This window comes from Leptinotarsa decemlineata, unplaced genomic scaffold (assembly GCF_025532065.1).
Source record: "Leptinotarsa decemlineata unplaced genomic scaffold, Ldec_3_MD MMD2_P_RNA_scaffold_6, whole genome shotgun sequence".
Taxonomy (NCBI): Eukaryota; Metazoa; Arthropoda; class Insecta; order Coleoptera; family Chrysomelidae; genus Leptinotarsa; species Leptinotarsa decemlineata.
The window spans coordinates 10,736,699-10,760,981 of record NW_027412533.1 but is presented as its reverse complement, the minus strand read 5'-3'; the positions used below and the strand labels follow the sequence as shown (position 1 = coordinate 10,760,981).

Genomic DNA, 24,283 nt, shown 5'->3' with positions numbered 1-24,283 from the left:
TGGGGAAAATACCTGTGAGTTTTTTCTTTCCAATTTGTCCTCAAAATTTAAAAATTTCGAAGTTGACTGAAACATATTCCCGAACAATGAGAATAATTCATGGATCAACGTCAACATGCGAATGAAATCAAGAGTAGTAACGTGAATGTAAAAATAAAGATTATATTTGAATTTTACATTTTCTGAAGTTCAATATTAAGTTATGCTCTGCATTCCGCGGTCAAATTTCAAATTAAAAGGATCCTCACAAACTCTCCACAGGAAATCCATACCTATAGTACGGTAAGAAATACCGTTTTCTCACACATTGACAACCCTGGTGAATATTTGAAAACATCTAAATAGACCGACTGGTCATAGGAAACAGAGCTTTGATTCACATACTAAAAAGGGATAGATGCACAGAACTCTTCAACTTATAAGTTTGTGAAAACTGTGGACAGATGACATCGTCTGTCTCGCGGCAGTTGGAACTGGGCTCTTCTAGTTTGGCCACAGATATGTGTCTGTGGTGTATGTGTTTTCATTTGGTTAGTCCTCATTTTCGTTTGTAACTATGTTGTCTGACACATATATTTTAAACGTTTCATGACATGGATAACTAATGTTTGAGCCCTGATGATGGATTCAATAAAGTCCGAAACGTTGCCACGAAATTAAATTGTTTATCTACGAACATTTCTGATCCCCTTTTCAGCCAATAGAAAAGACCGCATTTGAAAATACTTTGGATCACCAAACCAAGCAAAGTTAACACAGATGATAATCTCTCCTCTGTGATGGGAAGGGGAAAATCTTAATCTCACATTCTATAAAGTAATTTTCAAATTAAACATCTAAATTCAGAATTTATAGGTTTTTTTCATTCATTGCAGCCCAATGTTATTCACAATAGAGTCATTATCACTTTTTCATCCCAAAAATGGAATCACCACGTGATTATGAGAGTATTTTCAAAAAAATTCTTGAAATAAATCATATACTTCAGAAAACAATCTCAAAAAAGTGGTTCAGTGGAATGAAGCGTGATGTCCCCAGATATATGAAATGTGGAACCAATAAGGAATAGTAATTAGTTTCAAACTTTTTTGTGAAACTGGTGTGAAAGTTCAATTATTGTTTAGTTGTTTGTTTTCAGCTGCCTATGTTGTGGAAGTATGAGGATCAAAATGTCTTGTACAGCTGATTAATGGCCAAGAAGCCAAATCCAAAAGCCAAGAAGAATTGTTACAAAAAATTTAAATTTGAATTATCAGACTCCAGAAACGCTTTCACCAAGTTTAATAATAACTCTAACTCAGTCTTTATCCCCATTAAAATACACGTAATATGTGTTGTCTGAATTATTAACGACATATTCTTTCATATCCAAGAAAATTAGAAATAATTAAACTCGAAAAAAAAAAATAACGCGACAATGCTACACAGAATACTAGTATGGTTCTCGTTCAAATAATTTGGTTGGTGAAACTTGCGTCAAAAATAATATTACAGTTCTCATGTGTGAGTGTTGACGTTGGAGTCATACTAGGCCAAGGGTTCAAATTCCGGCCTTCAATTAAATAAAAGAACTCTATACAAAAAAAATTCACGATAGCTATTGGAAAATCATTTCCGAAGCTTCTTTATATTTTCTTTGGATATCTTATGAATGACCATAGAATATTTCGTAAAGAGAATACCCATCCTAAAAATAAAGTGAATATCTATAGAATATTTGCCGTGGTATGGAAAATTTAACAATATTAAAAATCTCGATTTGAAATGAAACAACCAAATTAATTGATTACATCTTTTGAATATAACAATCAATAACTTTAGAAGGAACTTCAAGGCAACTGCATCCAACAGAAGTACCAGAAGAAGAACTGTCTAGATCTGTCAAACTTTTCCTTGATGGCGCAGCCGGAGGTGCTCTCATGATGATTCCCAGTATACACTCATAGACCCACCTCTCGTTCTGATCACCATTTACAACACTCGCAGTGCCACCGCAGTACTTTCTGATGGGGCCATAATTCTGGCAATAGTAATCCAATTCGGCATCGATCATGCTTATGTCATCTTTCGGATGAGTTTTGAGGACTTTCTCATGGTTGTCACGTAAATCGTTTCTTATATTAGTCATAGATCCAGTAAAAGCATTTATTTTTCTATAACGGATCCTTTCTCTGCAGACGTTAAGATCACACTCAAGGAATATCACTCTATTCGGTGGAGTATCCAGGGAGTCCAAATATCTGAAATTAATTCAAACTGATATAAATTTCATTCTTCTTCAAAGAGGGATATAACATGTTCAACACTATCACAATTAAAGTACCCCATACAATCTGTTGACATAGATATTCATGGTATTAATTAAATGGTTATCCCGTCAGATATTGCCCCATTTGGGCACATTAAGCATGTGTATTTGATTATTATAATTCTATAAATTAATTATTAATGAAGTAAAAGAAAATAAGTATCCCTGAACCAGCATGTAATGTCGTTTTCCATTGGTGAAACCATTGTACATTCCTTCATTATTGTATTACGAAAAGGTACAAAGATACAATGAATTTGAACTAGTTTTACCAATGGAAAACCATATTAAATAAAAATGTTGACATAGAACAGTAAACAATCAGAATTGGAAGACCAAAGCGGCGCCTTTGATTTTTATTCGGTATTTTCAGGTACATTCCGGTGTAAATCTGAGGGTCGCTTTGCCTAATGCGTACAAAAAAAGTCATTAGTTTTAATATCATCCCAGATATTCTAGAACTTCGAAGAATATATTCCGAAAATATTTAAATTTTTATTCATTTATATCTTTTAATATTTTTGTTTTGTGGGGGAGGGTACATGAAAAATTGAAAGGTATAGATACTTCTGGAGCAGAACTAGACAAACCCTATTATTGGAATTCGACTTTAATATTGGAAATAAAGTAATACACAGTATAATTATAAAAAATATTTCAGATATATATAATATAAAATAAAATGTTTGAGTAAAAAAATCAAAGAATACTTTGTGAATGACAAAATGAAATACTCACTGGTGTCGCCAAATAATCAATCATCACTCTCAGGTAATAAAGTTACCTCTCAAAGTTAAGAAATTATCCCATTTCCTAAGGTTTTCTCGGAAGTCATTCTATCCTGTGACCAATTTAATAATTTGGATGAAAAAATACAAAATCTTCTCAAATAACAAAGTATGAAAAAACTAAAAGTATTATTGAAGGATTGCGTTTATTATATGTAAATTGATCTCTTCATTTTTACTCTGGATTTGATTTTATTTTTTGATAATTTTTTTAATTTATTCTCTTTCAATAAACAGATTTCCACCTCTTCATAATGTATTACCTTCATATGTGTAATTTAGGTAGAATTATTAACTATATTAGTTGTATTTGCTTTAAAATAGTACTATAGAATATTTGTAAATAGTACTCGGTTAAGCATTTCGCAGAGCAGTATCAATACTGAACTTCGGATAAAAAATAAAGACATTATTATTATACCTTTTGAGTCAACACATTACTTTTATATTGACAATAAATAATCCTGACACATTGAAATAAATAACTACTGATATGTGCGGCACGCAAACATTCTCCACTAAAAACATATTTCTCCATATTAAAGAAAATGTTAACTAAAACACTTTCTTGAGTTTAGGTACAATTAACACAATATCACAACGATGGAGCTATAGCAATCGAGTGGCTCAATGTAATCGGCAACATGTCAATTACAACCAAGATTGGGATGCGCCACGACGATGCGCAATCTTTCCCGCCAATAGTCAATTCTGATTGTTTACTATTCTGTGGTGTTAAAGAGAATTAACACCGGATTCCAGCGCAAAATAAGCAATATCTACGTATTTTCAATATCTTCAAGCATTTGTTTTGCTCTCTTGTTTTTGCGGATTTTATCTTATGTTTTATCTACAAATTACCGATAAACCTATACTTTACCTATATTTTTTTTTCGAAAAATTGCACACATTTCACATCTTCGTGAAGAAAAGTAACAAAGGCAGAAAAATAAAATGAATATCATTTGATTTCACCGTTTTTTGTTATTTTTGGGTTTATTAGCCGTGGTCTATGTTTTTAGCTTTGATATATTTCGATGCTACAAAGCCTTTGATGTTTGCTCAAAAACCATTTAGATATCGCCCGTGAAAACCTACACGTCATGATAATTTTTTCAATTTATTTATGTTTGTTCCTTTTTTCATTGAACTGCTTTCTGTAAAATTTCAGATACAGATGGCTTTTATTTGAGGTTGTGACTGGAATTTACGTCTAACTTTTTATAAATTTGGTCTAACTTTTTATAAATTTAGGTTTCGCGCTTTTCGATGGGATCAACCTCGGGTAAAGCAACTTCATTGGTTTGATAACACTATCGGGTCGGGTTTATTCTAAGCAAATATGCATAGAAACCCTGATGGTGGTTTTAGGTTTTACCAATCCAAAGAAATGAACTTTAAATGTTCAAGCCAGTCTCGGATATACCAACGCAGTAGGTTGAATGGACTGACGCCTATCAGAAAATAACTACTCCACTGGCTAATACCACGAACGGCGTTGGATTATATCCGATAGGCGTCAGTGAAGGAATCTTCACAGATTATTTCCTGCGTATGCAATTGGCAATACCACTGATATCGATATCGCCTATAAAAACCTACGCGTCATGATAATTTTTTCAATTTATTTATTTTGTTCCTTTTTTCATTGAACTGCTTTCTGTAAAATTTCAGATACAGATGGCTCTTATTTGAGGTTATAACTGGAATTTACATCTAACTTTTTATAAATTTGGTCTAACTTTTCATAAATTTGTGTTTCGCGCTTTTCGATGGGGTCAACCTCGCGTAAAGCAACTTCATTGGTTTGATAACACTATCGGGCCGGGTTTATTCTAAGCAAAGATGCATAGAAACTCTGATGGTGGTTTTAGGTTTAACCAATCCAAAGAAATGAACTTTAAATGTTCAAGCCAGTCTCGGATATACCTACGCAGTAGGTTGAATGGACTGACGCCTACCAGAAAATAACTACTCCACTGGCTAATACCACGAACGGCGTTGGATTATATCCGCAGATCGGTTTCGAGTTCCTTAGCCACTCGTCAGTGCAACCTAAAGTCAATGATATTCCATAATTGGATTGCTGATTAACGGAAAAACAGATTTTAAACAGATTTAAACAGAATTGAACATCGAAATTCTTTCAGAGTATTTCATTCCTCGTCTTAAGTTGGAGCGAACATTTAAAGTTCATTTCTTTAGATTTGTTTACTGCCAGTCTTTAAGCATAGCCCACTGACTAATATGAAAGTTTTACAAATTCGCTTTTGTTCTGTCAAAATCTCTTGTCGCAAAAAATGAGATTGACCCAACTTTGTACATATGTTAATAAATATAACAAGAATCGTTTCCAAATGTAATGGTGTGAGTTTAGCGCTTCTGTGAATGGAATACCGAAGTACGTTGGATTTCTTTATTTTATTAAGAATCAACAGTGTTGTAGATTACAGAAGTGCAGAAGGGCTACATATTTTTAGCTTATTTGTTTCTTGAAAATTACGACTTCCATCTCGAAATTTCGAGTTGCAAGACAAAGGACGAATCTCGCCGGCGGTCCATGTCGAAGCTTGGCTTTGCAATCGACCGCCTTGAGGAGCCTCGTACATCTTTGATATTCGAGGATTGAGTTCTTTGTCGATCTCGTAGATGTCGTCTTCGTAAGGGGAGATGTTATCGAACTGACTCGAAATAATAATAATAATGATAATAATAACTTAATCTGGAAATAGCAATAATTGAAAAATAACAAAGAAGTCTAGTTAACGGTGATACCGTCATGATAATATCAGAAAATATATGCAAACGCTGTAGAAAATTCCTTTTATTAATGCTAAGGTCGCGAACGGACAAGAGACTAGACAGTTGAGTAAGTCTTTAGTCTTTTTTAATAGTATATACCTAGGGTATATATACCTAGGATAAGAAGTGAGCTATTATTTACCGATCATTTTTATAATGTGCGAGGTAAATAATAGCTTTCTTAGCCGAGATATATATATATATATATATATATATATATATATATTTTTATATATATATATATATATATATATATATATATATATATATATATATATATATATATATATATATATATATATATATATATATATATATATATATATATATATATATAATCTTTTTCATTACTAACATTGATATATTAACAATTTTAATTTTGTCATTAGTAATTTTCTAACAATTTGTTGAATATATCGGAATATCAAGTAGAGTGGAGTTTTATTATCATTATTTACCGAGGGTGAGAAATATTAATTCTCGTTAGGGGAATGGAGTAAGTAATAGCAATTTATCAGGTTAGTAGTGAAAAAAAGTTTTTTATTGTATGAGATCTGAACTCACGGGGTAAAATTTAGGTGCATTATACGACAAGCAGAGGGTGGAGATGAAATACTAGTGTTTGGGGATGACTGAAACTGAACTGTTCCGTGTGGTAAAACTATTTATTGTTGAGAATGTTCTAAGCCTCTTCAGTAAGTAATCAGTTTGACGAGATATCAAAACTTTTATGTGTGTTAGTGAGTAAATGCAGAGTTTTAACTTTCTCAACTTCTAACCATTCTGATTATTGCATGAATGAAGATATATGGTCATATTTCCGAATACCAAACGAAAAACGTAAACATCTATTCTGAATACGCTGTAGACGAAAAGCATATGATTGTCTTAAAGTAGGTCCATAAATACTGTTGCAATAAGAAATTTTTGACATGATCAGTAATTCGCATATTCTCAGTTTCAAGGTTATGTTGACTGCATATCCGAAATTTGCCCAATTCCTCGTATAAGGAAAGAAATCTTTCACGTATAGTCAGTGGGCATACTTGAAGACTAGCTATGAATCAAATCATCTAAGAGAACAATTCGTTCAGGCCAGTCTCAACACCCTACACTGACACCTGTCGGATATAATCCAACGCCCTTGGTGGTATTAGCCAGGGGAGTAGTTGTTTTCTGATAGGTGTCAGTCCATTAACCTACTGTGTAGGGTGTTGAGACTGGCTTGAACGAATTGTTCTCTTAGATGATTTGATTTATAGCTAGTCTTCAAGTATGCCCACTGACTATACGTGAAACACAAAATCTCGTGATTATTAGTGTCGAAGGCTACAAAAAGATCGTCGGTAATTGACAGAAGAGCCGTGGTGGTACTATGCTGAGGTCTGAATCCTGATTGAACAGATGTAATATAATTTTCAATTACTTAATTATTATTGATTTGATTTTTCAGTATCAATTCTACTACTTTAGAGAGACACGGGAGAATTGTAATTGGTCTCAGGTCAGAAAGGGCTGTAGGTGAGTTACACTTAGCCAGAGGGATAACAAATCCATCCTTTCAAAATTTTGTAAATTGGCAACTCGTAATGATCGAGTTTATGGGAAAATTGAAGTGGTTTATCAAAAAAAGAGTCAATGAGATTAATCATTTTGAGGGATAACCGGTCTAAACCCAAAGCGTTGCTGTTCATGTGTCTTAGGGAGCTTTGCACCATCTCAATGTAACTGTGGTAAAGTGAAAGGAATATTCAGATTCTTTCAAATCAACATAACGATCTAATAAGAAAAGTTGGTGAGCAGATCTGATAGGTTGAGGTATGGAATTGGAGTGATGGTTAATGAGATTGATGTCATTTAATTCATCAGGAATATCTGTATTTTTATTATTCCTCAGGATATCAAGAGTTCTTGAAGTATTCCAAGTTGATTTGGAGTTTTCATTTCGTAAAACGAAATCAAGATTTTCTTTTTTTTTTCACGTCGTATTGCACTACATGTATAATTTCTGAGTTCTTTATAACTAATCCAATCGTTAATGATTTCTTGTATTTCTCAGAGCTCGGTTCTTGAGTGAAATCATTATCTTTGTATTGTAAGTTAAGCAAAGTGCCGGAGGTTTAGTTACTCTCTTCTAGGAGGAACAGAATTATTGATTTTGCACAACACTGCCAAGTGGTCTGAAATTCCCTGAATATCAGCCATATCTGCATCTGATATTCTTTCCTTATCAGAAACGAGGATAATGTCAATAAGGGATTGAGAGTGAGCCGTTAATCGGGTAGCCTTTTCGATGAGCTGAAAGAGATCGAACGAATTTATAAAATCTGTGAAAAGTTGAGAACATCGGTCGGCCAGCAGAAAATCACATGAAGGAAGTAGCTTAGCCACGCTGTCTTCGAATTCGTTTAAATACTGTAGGGAGCCGATATAATATTCCAAATGCGAGAGTTTTACATCTGTGGATTGTTGAGATCCACAAATGTTCAAGATGGGAACGTATTTGACTGAAGATTGTTTTGATTTTGATAGAGTAATTGATGTAAAAGTCGACGTCACCCCCTCTGTCAGTTCTGTCGGCGCGAACTAACTGATAAGGGTTCATTTCAATGGAGCTAGAGTATATAGTAGGAGAGAGTCAAGTTTTAGTGACACCAAATATATCAATATTTTCATTTGAAATATATTCCGAGAGCAAATCAAACTCTGTGAATAATGATCTTACATTTGAATGTGCAAATTTCAGAATTTCAAACATTTACGGATATTATCCCGACTAAACATACAATTCTGGAGGTACTTCTTACGGAGGGATGATACTTCTTACGGAAAATGAATATTTGTTGACTTAGTATTTTATATAAATTATACTCGTATATGCATTCAAAATGAAAGCTAACAAATGCAATGAAGTAATTGAGTTATTTGTAATTTCGATCAGAAGTTGTAGGTACTAGATCTTAGGGGGTCCTTTTATATGCACTTCTTGCAGTAGAGGGCGGCATCCTCGCTTCCATTGCAGCTGACTTGCAGGAGTTCCGGATTAGACTAGATATCAGCCAAACTGTGGAATTATTAATATCAGCTATTTCGATAGGTACTTCATAAAGATGCCTTAGAATAGAAAGTGATCCACTTTTGTTTTCTTTTTCGATACCAAAAACCAACAAAGTATCTCGCCGAAGTTTGGGGTCCTGCGATTGTACAAGTAGGTACAACTTTCTTCAAATTGATATTTTCTTCTTCGAGGAGTGGTATTTTATCATTGATACCTAGTAATTCAGATTTAATATCGGCAAGCGCAGTTTGTAATTTATCAAATTTCTCGTCCAGATTCTTCAATAGATTATAAATAGCAGTTAATGAAAGGTCAGTAGTATTGGTCATTGTTTACACCAATTATTGTTCTAGCCGCAGTGCTAATACAGAACGTGAGCTCATCAGAGGTGATCGGTTTTGCCGTTTTTGTAAAACAAAATTGTTTTTGTTGAAGTTGGGGTTAGATTCCAATGTAGGAAGTAATTGTTATGTTAGCGCTATTCAACATCGGGATAAAAGAAGTTGCTAACCGCGGAGAGGCTGGAAGCACTAATTTCCAAATACAGATAGATGAAAGTTCGAAGATTTTGGTAGAATTTGAGTATTTTTCAAATGCAGTTCACACAGACGTGTTTCATTCGACAACGTTCATTCTAATTTTACGACTTTGATCTTGATATTTCGACTTCAATATCGAAAATTTGACTTCAAACTCGAAATTTCGAGAATTTGAGTCGTGATTTCCAAGAAACAAATACTTAACAAAAAATTGAAGTTTTTATTAATTCTTTTCTATATTTTCTAAACAAAATTATCTAAACAAAAACATCTCCTAGCAACACCTAGTATACTCCATTTGAAGGAAATTGTAGGGCACTACAGCCCTTCTGCGCTTCTGTAGTAGATCGAGTATTTCGTCGAAATGTTTATTTAGGGAGGGGTTCAAGTGATTACACCATGGTATTTGTATGCATCTTGCTTCGACCCAATTGTTGTAGGCGGGACCATATCGAAATTTAGAAAGCATTTACTACATTGGACAATCTGTATATGACTGATTGACCTAACTGTAAATTCTCTTCTTCTTAATTACTGGTTATTTTTTCAACTGATTCTTATTATGAATGATTTTTTTTTTGGAAGATTGGTAACCTTCAAGGAATTTTTTATTTTTTATAAAAAGTGAAAAAGATATCAATGAAACCTACTTGAAATCGGTGTCAGTGTAAGGATAACCAGTAAGAACCCAGCCTCGTCTGAGACAATCTTCTTGAAGGATTCGTTCATTTATAACTTGGGAAAGGAGTTCAGAGTGGAAACAAACTTCATTTCTGCAGTTTCTTAGCTTTTCACCAATATCCGTAGATGATATCCATGATTGACATATCAAATACTCAAAATCTACATGGACGATATTCAATGATGAAGAAATCAGTTTAGCTTGAGTTTTTCTACCTAAAAAACGAATATCAAATTCAAAAACTGCAAATATATTTTCCTAACAGTATTTTTTAAATTCCCATTCATTCATTCATATCATATATCAAGAGTGGACTTTTATCATTGGATAACGTGCAAAGTTTTTGATAGTAAATCATAAAATTTTTGTTGAAAAATTAAAACAATGTCCATTCAAATCAAATCTCAGATGAAAAACATTTCATGAGGTGTATCTCAAAGAATTTATATAAATTCGATATGAAAATTGAATTTTAATGGTGAATTCAAATTATTTGCGGATAATAAAACTTTGGTCTATTTCAGTGAAAACGTAGGTGAACTGAAAAATAAAAGAGAAAGTGATATTTGTGCCATTTTATTGTGGCATAAGAAATACAGTTACTTATAGTAGTTGTTTACAGCTGATTCTCGGCCTCCCCCCACCACTATGACGTATTAATTGCTTTTTTTATTGGTTGTTGTTTGGTGAAGTTTTTTTTGTTGTGCAGTGAAGTCAAGGCGTTGTGACCTTGAAGTGTCTGGTGCATGGATCGTTCAGATTTTTTTTTCATATGAGATTTTGTGTGTTTATGTGTGTGTGTAGGAGAATGCACGGTACAGGGTTTCATCATGTGCTTGTTTGTCTATGTACAAACATACGTCTGCATACTTCGAAGATCCTCCAAGTAATAAATGCTCCATCGGTGTTAGGGCACCAAGTTAGTAGTGGAGTGACGTCACAGCAATAACCGTTCAACGGCTAGAGAGCGACATGTTCACTCCACGACGTGTGGCAGAGTAATGCGTATTCATCGGTCTGCCCTCACCTCTCCTGAAGCGATGAAGGTTCGCTCTAGCCCCGCTATCGATGGTGACACAACGGCAGCCGAGGACTGTTTGCCTAGCGTCTACCCTCTCCGAGACCGCAACGACCACTGCTTGCTCGTACCGGCAACTGTTATCGCATCAAGTTGGGAGATGGGCTTGGCTGTGACGTCAGGCATCTCTAGTGGATAGCAACTAGCAATGTGAATCTTTCACGGTTTCATGGTGGGGGTGACTCACACTGTTTAATATAAAAGAAATGCCTGGCACACTATGAAATCAGTAGACGAATATATCTGCAGCAGTTAGCAATTGGTAGAGTGTTATTCAGTTCGTAATAGAAGGAAGACGGTGAGTGTATTTATCTGTTGGAAATTGTTTATATTTTCATATATATTTTCATCATGTCCGTTTCAAAAGTAGACTTGAATAAAATTAATAATTTGATTGTACAGGAGGTTGAAATACTAGAGCAAAAGGCCTTATCATCATTGCCAATTGATGAAGTGTACATAATTAAAAATATGTCAACTTATTCTACACGATTTGGTAAATCAATTTTATTAACTTTGCAAGATGTGAGCAATGATAAATTATTTAAAACATGGCTACCAAAACGTATTTCGTTGCAATTCAGTGATGACGATATATCTTGTATCAACTCATCAGGTGGTAAATATACGATGATGTATTTAGGACAGAGCCAACAAAGTTTTGCTGGCATGAAAACGCGATCTCTAGTCAAATTCAATATGATTGAATAATAGTAATAATTTATAGTGAATTTCTTTAGGTCATAGCTTACAAAGTTTTTTTTGGTGTGAAAACGATAACTCTAGTCAAATTCAATATGATTGAATAATAATAGTAATTATAATGAATTTCTTATTGTTTTATTAATATTCATATATTAGATGATAATTATATGGAAATATAAACATTACTAACTTAGTTGAATACACTCACTTTGTAACTACAAGTAAAATGGGAATGTGAGTATTATATCACTGAAAAATTGGAGGTTGCTTATTGTTTTTTTTTTTTGTTCGATTTCAGTTCCACCATTTAAAGATGTGGATGCAGTACGCAAGTCAAGATTGGGTCGATATTGTAGATCTCAAATCATCGGTTCAACATTTGTCGTCTAAATTGAAGGTGTTGGGTGATGGAGCCGAACATGCAAGCGTTTATGATATGAGTGTATGCTATGATGAAAAACAAATCGAATTATGCCTTCGTGATGCTGAGAACTATTGGAGTGGTGCAGAAGTTTGCAACAAATTTTTGGATAATGAATTGGAATTGTGGCAACTTTGTGAGGTTATGATTGAACTGAACCTAAGAAGATTCCTGTATAGCCTCCAACCATACTTGCCAGAATGGATTATTCATCACTTTGAATTGAATGATGAAAATCGAGAGGAAATTGAAGATGGTCGCGAAAATGATGATTATGAGGAAGAAGTTATTTTAGATAGTCTGTATGTTCCTGTGAATCATAAATAATGTCAAATAAAAAACTTTGTATTATTTTCATGTTTTATTTATTTAAATCTGATGAAATACAATAGAAAATGATTACAAAACAATAAATATGATATAAAATACAATACATGATATAAGTCAGTTACAAATAAAAAAAAAAAAAGATCATAAAACAGTACATGATAGAGTGAAAAAAAAGTGTCAATATCTGCTATGAACTGAACCATCCAATGCATTGTATGTTAAAACTGTATCATGCAAAATTAATGCATATACTTTAGTGTTGTCTGGAAACTTGGTCTTCCTCGTCTCAAACTCAATCTTTATATCAATAGTTGATGATTTTGTTGCATTCGGTTGATGGGAACAATCGATGACGAATAGTGGATTCTCTCTAAATTGTCCAATGTCCATCAGAGGTTCACTCATATCTTTATCATAATAACTTCGCTGGAAACTCTCAAAAGCATAATAAGCAGGAGCATCAAGTTTTTTATCGAAATTCAAATTCCAACGCTCATATGGATAAACTTCAGAATTCAAGTATACTCGAATACTATTGATATCAGCAGTTGTGAATTTTGTAATATCTTGTGTTCTATCTTCAGATGTGGTAGTACTTTGGAATGCGATGATGACAAAACGAGGAGTTTCCAATGCGTTAGTTGTTTTGATGGCCCATATGTCTGAAGAAGTCCCACGTAATGATGGTAGTTCATAGAGGTCCCACATACGATACGCCAACTTGATTTTGGCATTCAGACCGCTTTTGTTTATTCTACTCAAAAGTTTGAGCTTGTGTTTATCATCTGGTACAATATGCCTTATTTTCCATTCGATTTTATTTATTTCCAAATCAGCATCAACCTCACCTATATATGAGTTTTTGAATGATCGAGCGATAATCAAAATCAATTCCTGTTTGGCATTCAAGATACTTTTGTTGTAATCTTCAGCAAAACCCATCAAATATTTCAGTGGTAGTTTTCCACTAAAAACATGACTGTTTGTATCCAAGATATCTTGCTTCAATTGTGAAAGTCCCCAACCAGATGTCAATAATGTGTTAGCATGAGATTGTCCAAATGATATCATGGTTTTCATTGTAGATGTTATCCCAGGTTTTCTAACAACAGCCACTTGTTCACCTCCCATTTCATAACGAATTTCGTCAAAGAGAAATGCAATTGCATTATTCGAGAGATAGCATGTTTTCGCTACATCTTTGGGGGTGAATTTACCTTCTATGTAAATGAAGCTCTCGGCAATATCTAGTATAACATCTTGATTATTGATTGCAATTCTGATTTCATCCGAATTCCTGAATAGCGGTGATCCATAGGGCTTATATGTGTGCTCATGTAAACTTATGAGAGAATGATCGAGCACTGGTTCATTGAATATATTCAACTTTTCATTGTTTGTTTCGAGCACCATTGTTATTTTCTCACTTTCAATCCAATCGATTTCAAAAATTTAAGATCACTCACAGACAGAGCGTTATGTGCTAACTGTTTAGCATACACTTGTGGAATGAGCTTCTTTTTATGCACACCTTTCTTTTTGATAGTGCAACTCGTTTGGGATTGTTCAATGCGATTTTGTCTATTATAAATGAAACCCATAACAACAGTTATTCGATTTTCTTCAATTCCAAAATAATGAAAATCTCTTCTTCACTTCCAAAATCGATAAGGTTATTTTTTTCATCCAAAATACGCACTGTAATGTTGTGAATCAATTGACGACCTTCTGGACTGACAGGCATATATATAATACTGTGTGGTTCTTTAGTAAGATTGTAGCCAGGTTCAACATCAATATCGAATGAGAAAAGAATGTGGGATTCTTCACCATTTATATATGAACCAGATATTATATTGCAATCTAAGCGGATAAGTCTCACAGTTGTAATGTTTATTGGTAATGATGATTCATGTATCTGATTTGGTGGAAATATTTCATGAGCGAACCCCATCATTTCTGCTATTGAATTTGGATGTGTCAGATCAATTTCATATTTGGATCGCATTTCACATTTGAATGTATTATTATTGGCGTGTAGATAGAAAATATCATCTGCAACGACATCATTTGGTTTTTTATCATGAAACAATCTGAACATGATATGTTTCTGTATGACGGCATTGATCTCTTCTATTTCATAAGCACCACATGGAATTTCAATTGTCAACTTTTGGGGTATCGATGAGTTGTCATTACTGATTCTAAAACTAACTAAGTTATTAGCTTCAGTTATATTATTGATTGTATTGCATCCATAGAATCCCAAAAGTCCTAATCCATAACGACTGTTCCTATCCAATTCAATTGGTGGAAAAAAATCCGCACTCAAGACACTTGTCCCGACAGCTTGTAGCTCGAACTTTCGTGACATGACTGATGAATATTTTGAAACACATTTCAATTTATTATTGTACACAGCAACAGCACATTTGAGACAATTTACACTTTTTGGAAGGTGTTGTATTGTAATAAGTATCATTTTTATTGATACCAATATTCACATCCTCTATATTACAAATACAACACATAGATTTCCGAGGTATAGGACCGTCATTAACATCCGATTCTGAATTTTGATCGTGGTGGTGGTGCTCATAACAATATCTATGTTTCATTATATCGATGTCATCTTGCAGATGCTTAGGCAACTTTTCCCAAACATATGCAATCTCATGTGCAACACATGCAAGTATCACTTCCTTAGGCATATTTGCAAGCATCACTTTATCCATTTTTTTCAAGGTACCATATTTTGAAAACATTCTAAGTGAAAACCCCATTCCCTTGATAGCCTCCCGATCCAGTTTTGGTGTTGAATCCATTTTTATTTGGAAAATTATTTAGAGAGAAACTGCAAGCACAAGTGACCACAGAGAACTGTATTAAATTTCTGTTGTCGATCATAGTTATATTTGATTTTTACATTCGAACATTTTCGAAAGAATCGAGTCAATTCCAATGGTGGGGGTAGATCTCCAAAACTATCGAAATATGTGACTTCTTTCCCACATTTTTTATATGCCACCCAATGTGTTCCTGGTCCACTTATTCCATCTAAATTAACAATAGCTGTCTCGTTTTGTTTTGGACCTGAAGATGGTAATCTATCACGCATAAAAACACCACGAAAATGTGGAATTTTCATTTTTTGTGCATAATAACTGAGATCGAGATCAGTAAGAGGCCTCTGAGGTAGGGGTTCAATTAGTTTTTTGTTTTGTTTGTGGCTTTGTATGGTTTTAAATATAGTCCTAAACCTTTACGGTATGGTTTGAGATATATTCCACTTCCGCGTTTGCCTAATGCTACAGCCTCCATGGTTTTATTGTGACGATTGGCTTCCATTAAAGCCGCTCTGCTGGCTTTTGCCGAATTCACGGCCTTGGTAATACCAGCAGCAGCTCCCGCCAAACTTCCTAGTGCGGATAGTCCAGCAAAAATTGGTATCAATGGTAAAAGTCCACCGATCTTGGGAACAGGAATTATGCGTGGTGTGCGGATTTTCTTCTTTCCACCGGCAGCTTTAAGGTATTTACGTGCCGCCTGCAATGCCACAGTGATAGCTTTTTTGCTATTATTCGTCACAAATTGATTCCCACCAGCTTTCTTCAATACATTTCGCACTTTATGGACTATCCCAGCACCAAATGCAACTTTTTTAATTTTATTTTTCTTCGTTTGTTTCCTCTTACATTTTTTCTTATTGGTACTACAACCCATGCCCATATGTCTTTTCGCTTTCATAATGTTGGTGACAAGTAATGCAGCTGCTCTTTCCCCAATACTCGCGTCCTTCGATTTAACCCTATCCCAAGCGCTGTATTCAAGTTCTTTGTCGGCTAAATGTCTTGCTGCAAGATCGGATGGATGCTTAGAATATTGAATATCGTGTTTTTTGCATTCAATATCTAATTTATTGATTCCAGGGTCGTTACGAGCTAAACGTTGTTTCAATTTTGTACCCGGTCCACAGTATTGATAACCTCCGGTAGATGTAATTCGAAAGGAAGTTTGTTTATTAAATCATTAACAAAACCACAACCTCTTTTAATTTTACGATCACTTTCAATACGTCCGTATCGTTTGATGGTACACATTGAAATGAATAAGCTAATAACATTTATATAGTCTCCAACCACGGCACGATGCGCATTGTAAAACAGAAAGAAAAGTTTGCTGTAGATAATCTAGATGAGAAATTTGGTTGTGGATTGAATGGACAAAGGGTATTCAGACATGGTCCACTACTTCCATCATCAGTTCGAGGACTCATTATAGGACCTTCAAATTGTGGAAAGACGAATGCAATGATATCACTATTAACACATCCACAAGGACTGAGATTTAGAAATGTGTATCTCTATTCGAAATCACTCAATCAACCTAAATATCAGTACTTGCGAAGTGTTTTGGAACCTATAAAAGGATTAGGTTTTTATACATTCAGCAATAATGCAGAAATAGTGGAACCCTCCGACGCTAAGCCTAATTCTGTTTTCATTTTCGATGATGTAATATGTGAAAAGCAAGATATTATTAGATCATATTTCTGTATGGGACGTCATAAGGATGTTGATTGTTTTTATCTAGCACAGACATATTCACGGGTACCCAAACAGTTAGTGCGTGACAATACCAATTTCATTATAATGTTCAAACAAGATGAGACGAATTTACATCACATTTATTCAGATCATGTTTCACCCGATGTAACATTCAAACAATTCCAATTGATGTGTGTTAAATGCTGGGAGGACCAATATGGATTTCTAGTCATTGATAAGGATAGAAAAATAGATGAAGGTAGATATCGCAAAGGATTCGATAGTTTTATATACCCATGATCTTGTTTTTGGAACTTATTCGATCACTGAATATTGTAGTGGTCACTTCACCAACGAATTAAGCTTTAATTCAAAAAAAGGGCATTATGAATACAAAAAAAGATCCTGAAAATAAAAACAATGAAATAAATTTGAAACGTCAACTAGTAGAGACAACAGAAGCTGTCAGGCAGAAATTCAACTCTATCAAGAATGATAATATTGAAAATCGTACGACACTTGAAAGATTGTATGAGCCCATAATGAAACCATTGAATGTTTTATCATCAAACGCTACTTCTAAATCACCAGTGTTATCACCAAATCATGGAACTGTTCAATCTACTTCAAATTATCCCATGAGTACTCAATAGGAAGAAAACAATCTTTTGGTAGTGTATCATCTGTGAATAGTGACACGAGCACACTTCAAGACGATATGAGAACAACTCTATTCGAAACACCATCATCGTCCCACATCGATTCCTCGGATCCTGACATCTCACCTGTTATGAATGAAAGTGGTGAAGATGTTTTGATGAAACATTTGATAATATAAAATCTAGAAATCCAGCATATGATGGAACATTTGGCGTACGTATGGATCCAATTACACAAAAGCTGAAAATGGGAAGTCTAGTGGTAAATTTCAAAGATGGAAACATTTCATTTTGGGATGCTAATAAAGTGAAAAAATATGAATGCGCAGGTAGTCCAGAATTGTATGATATGATTTTTTTGAAGAATCCACAAGATGTTGATAATGAAGAAACTCGTCAAGTATATTCCAAAATATTGAAAATAACGAATGCTCCATATAAACAATATCATCTGAAGAATGGTTTTAAAAATACAAATTCTAAAAAATTTCGTGAAGTTATCAAACCTCTATTAGACTCACGACAATATCCAATAAGAAGTAGAAGTAAAATTGGTGGAGCACTCAAACGAGTGAAAATGGAGAAAATATATAATTCTAAACCTGTGAATTATGTGTACTGGAATTCACCGAAAGAGTTAGTTGCTCGCCTACGACTATTGGTAGCTTCAAAGTCAGCCGGACATACCGGACATGATAATGAAATAATTTCAATAATTGAAGAATTACGTGAAGAAGGTATAATATATTAACATATTCACATGTAATGATCACTGTCACATCATCATTCAATGCAGTAACATTATCACCTTTTCTCTTTAATCATATTGAAATAGAATGACTAATGAAATAAGTGATGTCAAACGACAAGTTGTTAATGAATTACATAAACCTGCAAGACGTAATTTTCGTAGAAGAATAACCACCATCAAAGGTTTTGCAGATCTATGGCAAATAGATTTAGCTGAACTGCAACCTTATGCAAAAAGTAATGAAGGATACCGATATATACTTGTAGTGATAGATTGTTACTCCAAATATCTGTGGACTGTAGCAGTTAAAGATAAAACAGGTAGTACAGTAACTAATGCAATGAAACATGTACTGAAAGAAGCCAAATACTCCCCCAAACACATACAAAGCGATCAAGGGAAAGAATTTTTCAATAAAAGCTTCTCATCTCTCATGCGAGAATATAATATCAATCATTATTCAACATTTAGCACAAAGAAGGCAGCTATAGCAGAAAGAGTGATTCGTACAATAAAGGCATGGCTCTACAAGGAATTTTCGATGAGAGGTCACCACAAATGGCTTGATATTCTTCCAATTATAACTAGTAGATATAATAATAAAGTTCATCGTACAATAGGTATGGCACCCATCAATGTTGATTCAACAACAAATTAAAATTCAAGGGTATCAATGGAATTGGAGGAAGACAAAGTAAACCCAAATTCCAATTAAATGATATTGTACGTATAAGTAAAATACAAACATATTTTTGAAAAGTCTTACACTGCGAATTTTACCACGGAGCTATTCAAGATTGTTTAAAATTAATAAAACCATCCCAACGACTTATAATCTTGAAGATATGAATGAACAGCCGATTAGAGGATGTTTTTTACGAAGAAGAGTTATTACGAACCGAGAATCCTGACGTATATCTGATTGAGAAGGTGTTGAAGAGAAGAAAAAATAAAGTATATGTAAAGTGGTTAGGCCTTCCTAGCGAACAAAATTCTTGGATTGATGAATCAAATATGGTTTAAATGTATATAATAGTGACTTTTATGAATAAAGTAATATTAAAGTTCATTATTGTTTTCATTTCAATTATAAGTATGTGAACTGAAAAATATTTGCAGCGGTAAACATTGCCCCAGCCATTCGCAATGTTCTGTGTATACCAAACCAAATTAATTGTATACTCCATTCCCGCTTATATTTTTCAACTCACGATATTGAAAACACATTATTCATTCCCAAAACTAATCGCCGTCACTTTGAAATGCAGTATCCAACTCTTTTTGCCAATTATCTCTCACTGATAATGCTGTCTCATAAAGCTTAGTCGACTCCTCAAGCTCAGCCTGAGCTTGCATTCTCGAACGTTGATGGAATTGCTTATCTTTACCAATTTTTGAACGGAGTTCATCAGCATCTTTAGACATTCTAGCCAATTCAACCTTCGCTAATGCAATCTTGGCATCTAATGCTTCAAGAGTTTCATTATTAGCATTAATAGCTCGCTCACTCTTTCAAGTTCAGCAATAGTCATCTGTGCCTTTACAAGACGGCATTTTGCTTTCCTTTTCATTTCCCCAAACCGATGGAGGGGGCTGAAAGAAGATAGCGGTTCAGCTTTCAAATCACTCTTCATTTCTTTAGGAGTACCTTTTGGCTTCCTCTTCGATCTGTCACTTTTCGTTGCGGGTTTTTTCTGTCGCACAACACTTTTGGATTCTTTCTTTTCTTTAAAGTCAGTGACAATCGATGAAGATGCTTAGTAACCTTCCTCTTGATTGTTCTAGATTTCTTATCAACACCAAGAGGAAGGGTAGATGAAGAGTGTTTGAGTGATGATAATTGCGAAACGATCGGATTTTCAATAATAATTTGCTCATTGGTTCTGGCACATCTGCAAAGTTAACGAAGTCGTTAATATCAAAATCATTTATCGAATCTTGACTCGATAAATGTAATACTGGAATATTTTCAAAATCAGTCTGATCGATATCAACAAGTGGTGAACCATCTTCAGCAATCAATAGCGGCATAGAGCTCATGATTATTAAGGTCTGAGGAATGATATGTGATAGCAATAGAATGTGGATAGGAAAGGTGATGATGTTACTGAGACCTCACCATTTATAGAAGAAAATAAACTAGCGCATGCGCTCTTTCATCAACTGGCACATGCGCTCTCTCACTAAACTATTCACGCATGTAACAATCTTTGTCATTTAAGAGGAAAAACTTTGTGTTGCATGCATGTATTTTTAAATGTTAGAAAATAATACAAATAAATTCAAAATATATATATATTTATTAATAATAGAGGACAATAACGATAATAAAAAATGAAAAATGTTAATATGTCTCTGTGGATGTGGAACGTTCTTTGACTCTATTCCTCAATAGTTGTTGCTCGTGCGTCAAACACCAACATTGAAAATAATGGATTCTCCTATTGGGGTAGAGTTGACCAACCTTCTCACACAGATCCCAAGTACTTCTACATGCATTGCATACATGATTCCAACAATTCATGGAATATGTATCACAAACGCAAACAACGTTGCAGTGGAGTTGGAACGGCAGCACAGATACCACAAATATTTCTACAGATACCTATATTGTTAAATATTATAGGTTCGGAACACTTCAGACACTGTAACTGTTGTTGAACGATAATCCGATTTTGTTCGCTTCGGTGGATGAGAAGGAGGCGATAGTTGAATCCGCAACACGCAATCACTACACATACCAGTACATGGATTGATTGATCCTTAGGTCTTACTTATTTGACAAAAGTAGCACACAATAGCCCTGCAATCATCATTGGGTAGACACACACTTTTGGTTTTTTCATTTCACTCTTTGGAAACGGCATTTTTACTAATTCGATTAGAAATATAAAGAGATGACTTACAGAAACTCTGAATGCTCTCTCCTATACCTACGATCTCTATTTATACAAATCAACATCATGTGGAAGTATAGTGGGATAACTTCTCCTACTATTCAACTCTAAACGAGTCAAGTGGGAGTCGCATCACCTCCTATATAAGTTGACTTGCAAACCTAGAGTTCATTCATTCACTCTCTACAACTGTGAGCAAACAACAACAAGATGAATTCTGCAAAAATAAATGCTGCATTAAATAGAATAGCTGCTGTTGATGAAAACAATTGGATAGACGAATCAGATGATGAGGATGTCAATGTTCGCTAGAGGAAGTAATAGTTGAAGCAGAAGATGTTGGAGTCGATGAAGATGAGATAGACGAAGTTGAAAACGAGGCCAACAAAGCGACGAAGATGATGACGTGATGGAGTTTGAGAGGGTCATGGATGATGAAGAAGGAGATGATGAAGGGATAGAAGCTGACACAACTGAAGGTGATGGTGCTATGAGGATCGGTATGCGAACACTCAATGTCAGTGAGACACTGGAAGATCCCTTGGATTTGTATTGTGCATTGGATGCATACGTATTGATCAGCACAATAGATGGAGAGAACAAAAAACTATGTTGGTGATGCTTTCGGTTTTATTCGCATAGAAACAATAATGGAGGGTGGTATGCCATGCATGTCAACACCCACAACACTGTCTCTCAATTATGGAAATGGGACAGAATTGGTGTGAAGCTTGCGAGAGGCCACTAACAAACTTCACCCGAGTATTACATGTATTATATGTAATAATGTCCAACCTGTGGCACAATAACCGTGGACCTACTGGTCAAAAAAAAAAACAACAGCCCTTTTCAGGGCTACATTATTCACACAAACAGTAGTTAGTTGTATTAGTATTCATAGATTATGTGACAAATGAATACTTTGATTAATAAAAGTCTAAGTTGGAAATTTGTTAGTCTTTGAATATCTATACATTATATGACAAATAAATTACTACTTTGACTGAAAAAGTCGAAATTTGGAATTTGATAGTCATTGAATATCTATGCATATGATGAGTACTACTTTAAATGAAAGTTGAAGTTGGCATTTTGTCAATCATTCATATGCATATAATGATGAATACTTTCACATACATATATTTCGTTTGAGATTATAATGTTAACATAATGTTAACAATGGTTTGAATCTGTTTCTGTTTGAAAGTATAATGGTAGCTCTGAAAAGAGCTATTTTTTTTATTGTTTCAGTCTTTAATTGTAGCCCTGAAAAGGGCTGTTATTTTTTTATTAATCCATGCAATGATATGGACTAACGCTCCTCATCATCAGAAACAATAATTATGGTATCGTCATCTGAATCAGATGATATACTAATGATATCATCCTCATAGTAGTCATCTGAATCAGATGATATACTCATGATGTCGTCGTCGTCATAATCAGCTGAATCAGATGATATACTAATCACATCATCCGCATTATTATCGTCAACAGCATCTATGTCGTCCTGAATATACCTTGTTCCACTCGTTCTGCGAAATCATCAGGAAGATCATAGATTCGCTGCAGAAATTGAGCGAAGGTTGTACTCAAATGATCAGACGTTGAATCTATTTCATGTACTTGGATGGGTCCTGTACTCGACATTGTGGAAGAATGATATAGAACTGGGATTGTTGCTATATTTATATTGGAAGAAATGAAATGGAGGGGGTGAAATGTTTAGAACAGTGTTTGAGATTCGAAAACATCAAGAATGAAACTCTGAGCGATTATTAGGAGAAATTCTAGTGATTATTATGGAAAAAAAAACTAATAAGAGGGGAGAGGAAGGGAGGAAGACACTGCCCCAGCCTCGCAGTGCCTCGTGTACACCAACCAAAAAGTGTGTACTCCGTGGAAGGAAAGGAAAGGAAATGATGGACGAGTAGATGATTATATGTCATCATCGGAATTGAGGACATCATCATCGATTAGGATTGGGGGATGGCGGAGGACTATCTCGATGAGGATAGGGGATGGTGGAGGACGTCTAACGTCAAGCTCGTCATCAGCATCATCACAGAGTCGTCGTCGTCATCATCGTCGTCGTCGCTACTCATTGGGACAATGTCATCATAAGCAGGGGTCCCACCATCCGTCAGGATCTGGATATTCCGAGTCATCCAAGGTGTCCTTCGTCACTGCCAGTGACATGCTGAACTTGCATCTGATGTCGTGATCCCGGTATTCGTTATGGCGGACTGTGGGGTTCCGTGGTGGAAGAGACAACCTGTACCTGGCTGTTATCCCAGTAATTGAAGTTGTACCCCTGATCCGGGCAGATATAGGGTTCGGAGGTTGAATCGGGTTCATCTCGATGCTAGCTGATCAACTGAATGTTTCATCAGATGATTTCTACTTTTATACTTTCGAGAGGGAGTGGGAGAGGAGTGGAACATTGAGTAGGGTAAATTGTAGTGTGTCTTAAGACATATTCAATGAGTAGGGGTAAATTGCAAAGTGGACATAAGACATATTCAATGAAAGAGATACTTGAATGGATAAAATACAAATGAAATATACTTGTCGATTTCACTATGAATCATGTCTATTTTTTTATTTTTTTAAATTTTCTTCACATGAAATTATTTACAAGTGATTAGAGGAACACAAAAATTGATGTGAGGTATTTGTCTAGAAGAACTTGGAATTGAAATAAAAAAATAATAATGA

At 34.6% G+C, this 24,283-nt stretch overlaps 1 protein-coding gene across 1 annotated transcript in view; it reads right to left on the bottom strand.

Moving 5' to 3' along the window:
- Window positions 1-1,264: 1,264 nt before the first annotated feature.
- Window positions 1,265-24,283, bottom strand: part of LOC111515722 (adenylate kinase 8) — a 42,751-nt gene continuing 19,732 nt past the window's right edge. Inside the window, exons 3-4 of the mRNA XM_074169942.1 lie at window positions 10,146-10,392; window positions 1,265-2,240 (exon numbers count right to left, since the gene is read on the bottom strand). Of these exons, the coding sequence (XP_074026043.1) occupies window positions 1,787-2,240; window positions 10,146-10,392 (701 nt within the window). The 3' untranslated portion in view covers window positions 1,265-1,786. The remainder of the gene's footprint in view (window positions 2,241-10,145; window positions 10,393-24,283) is intronic.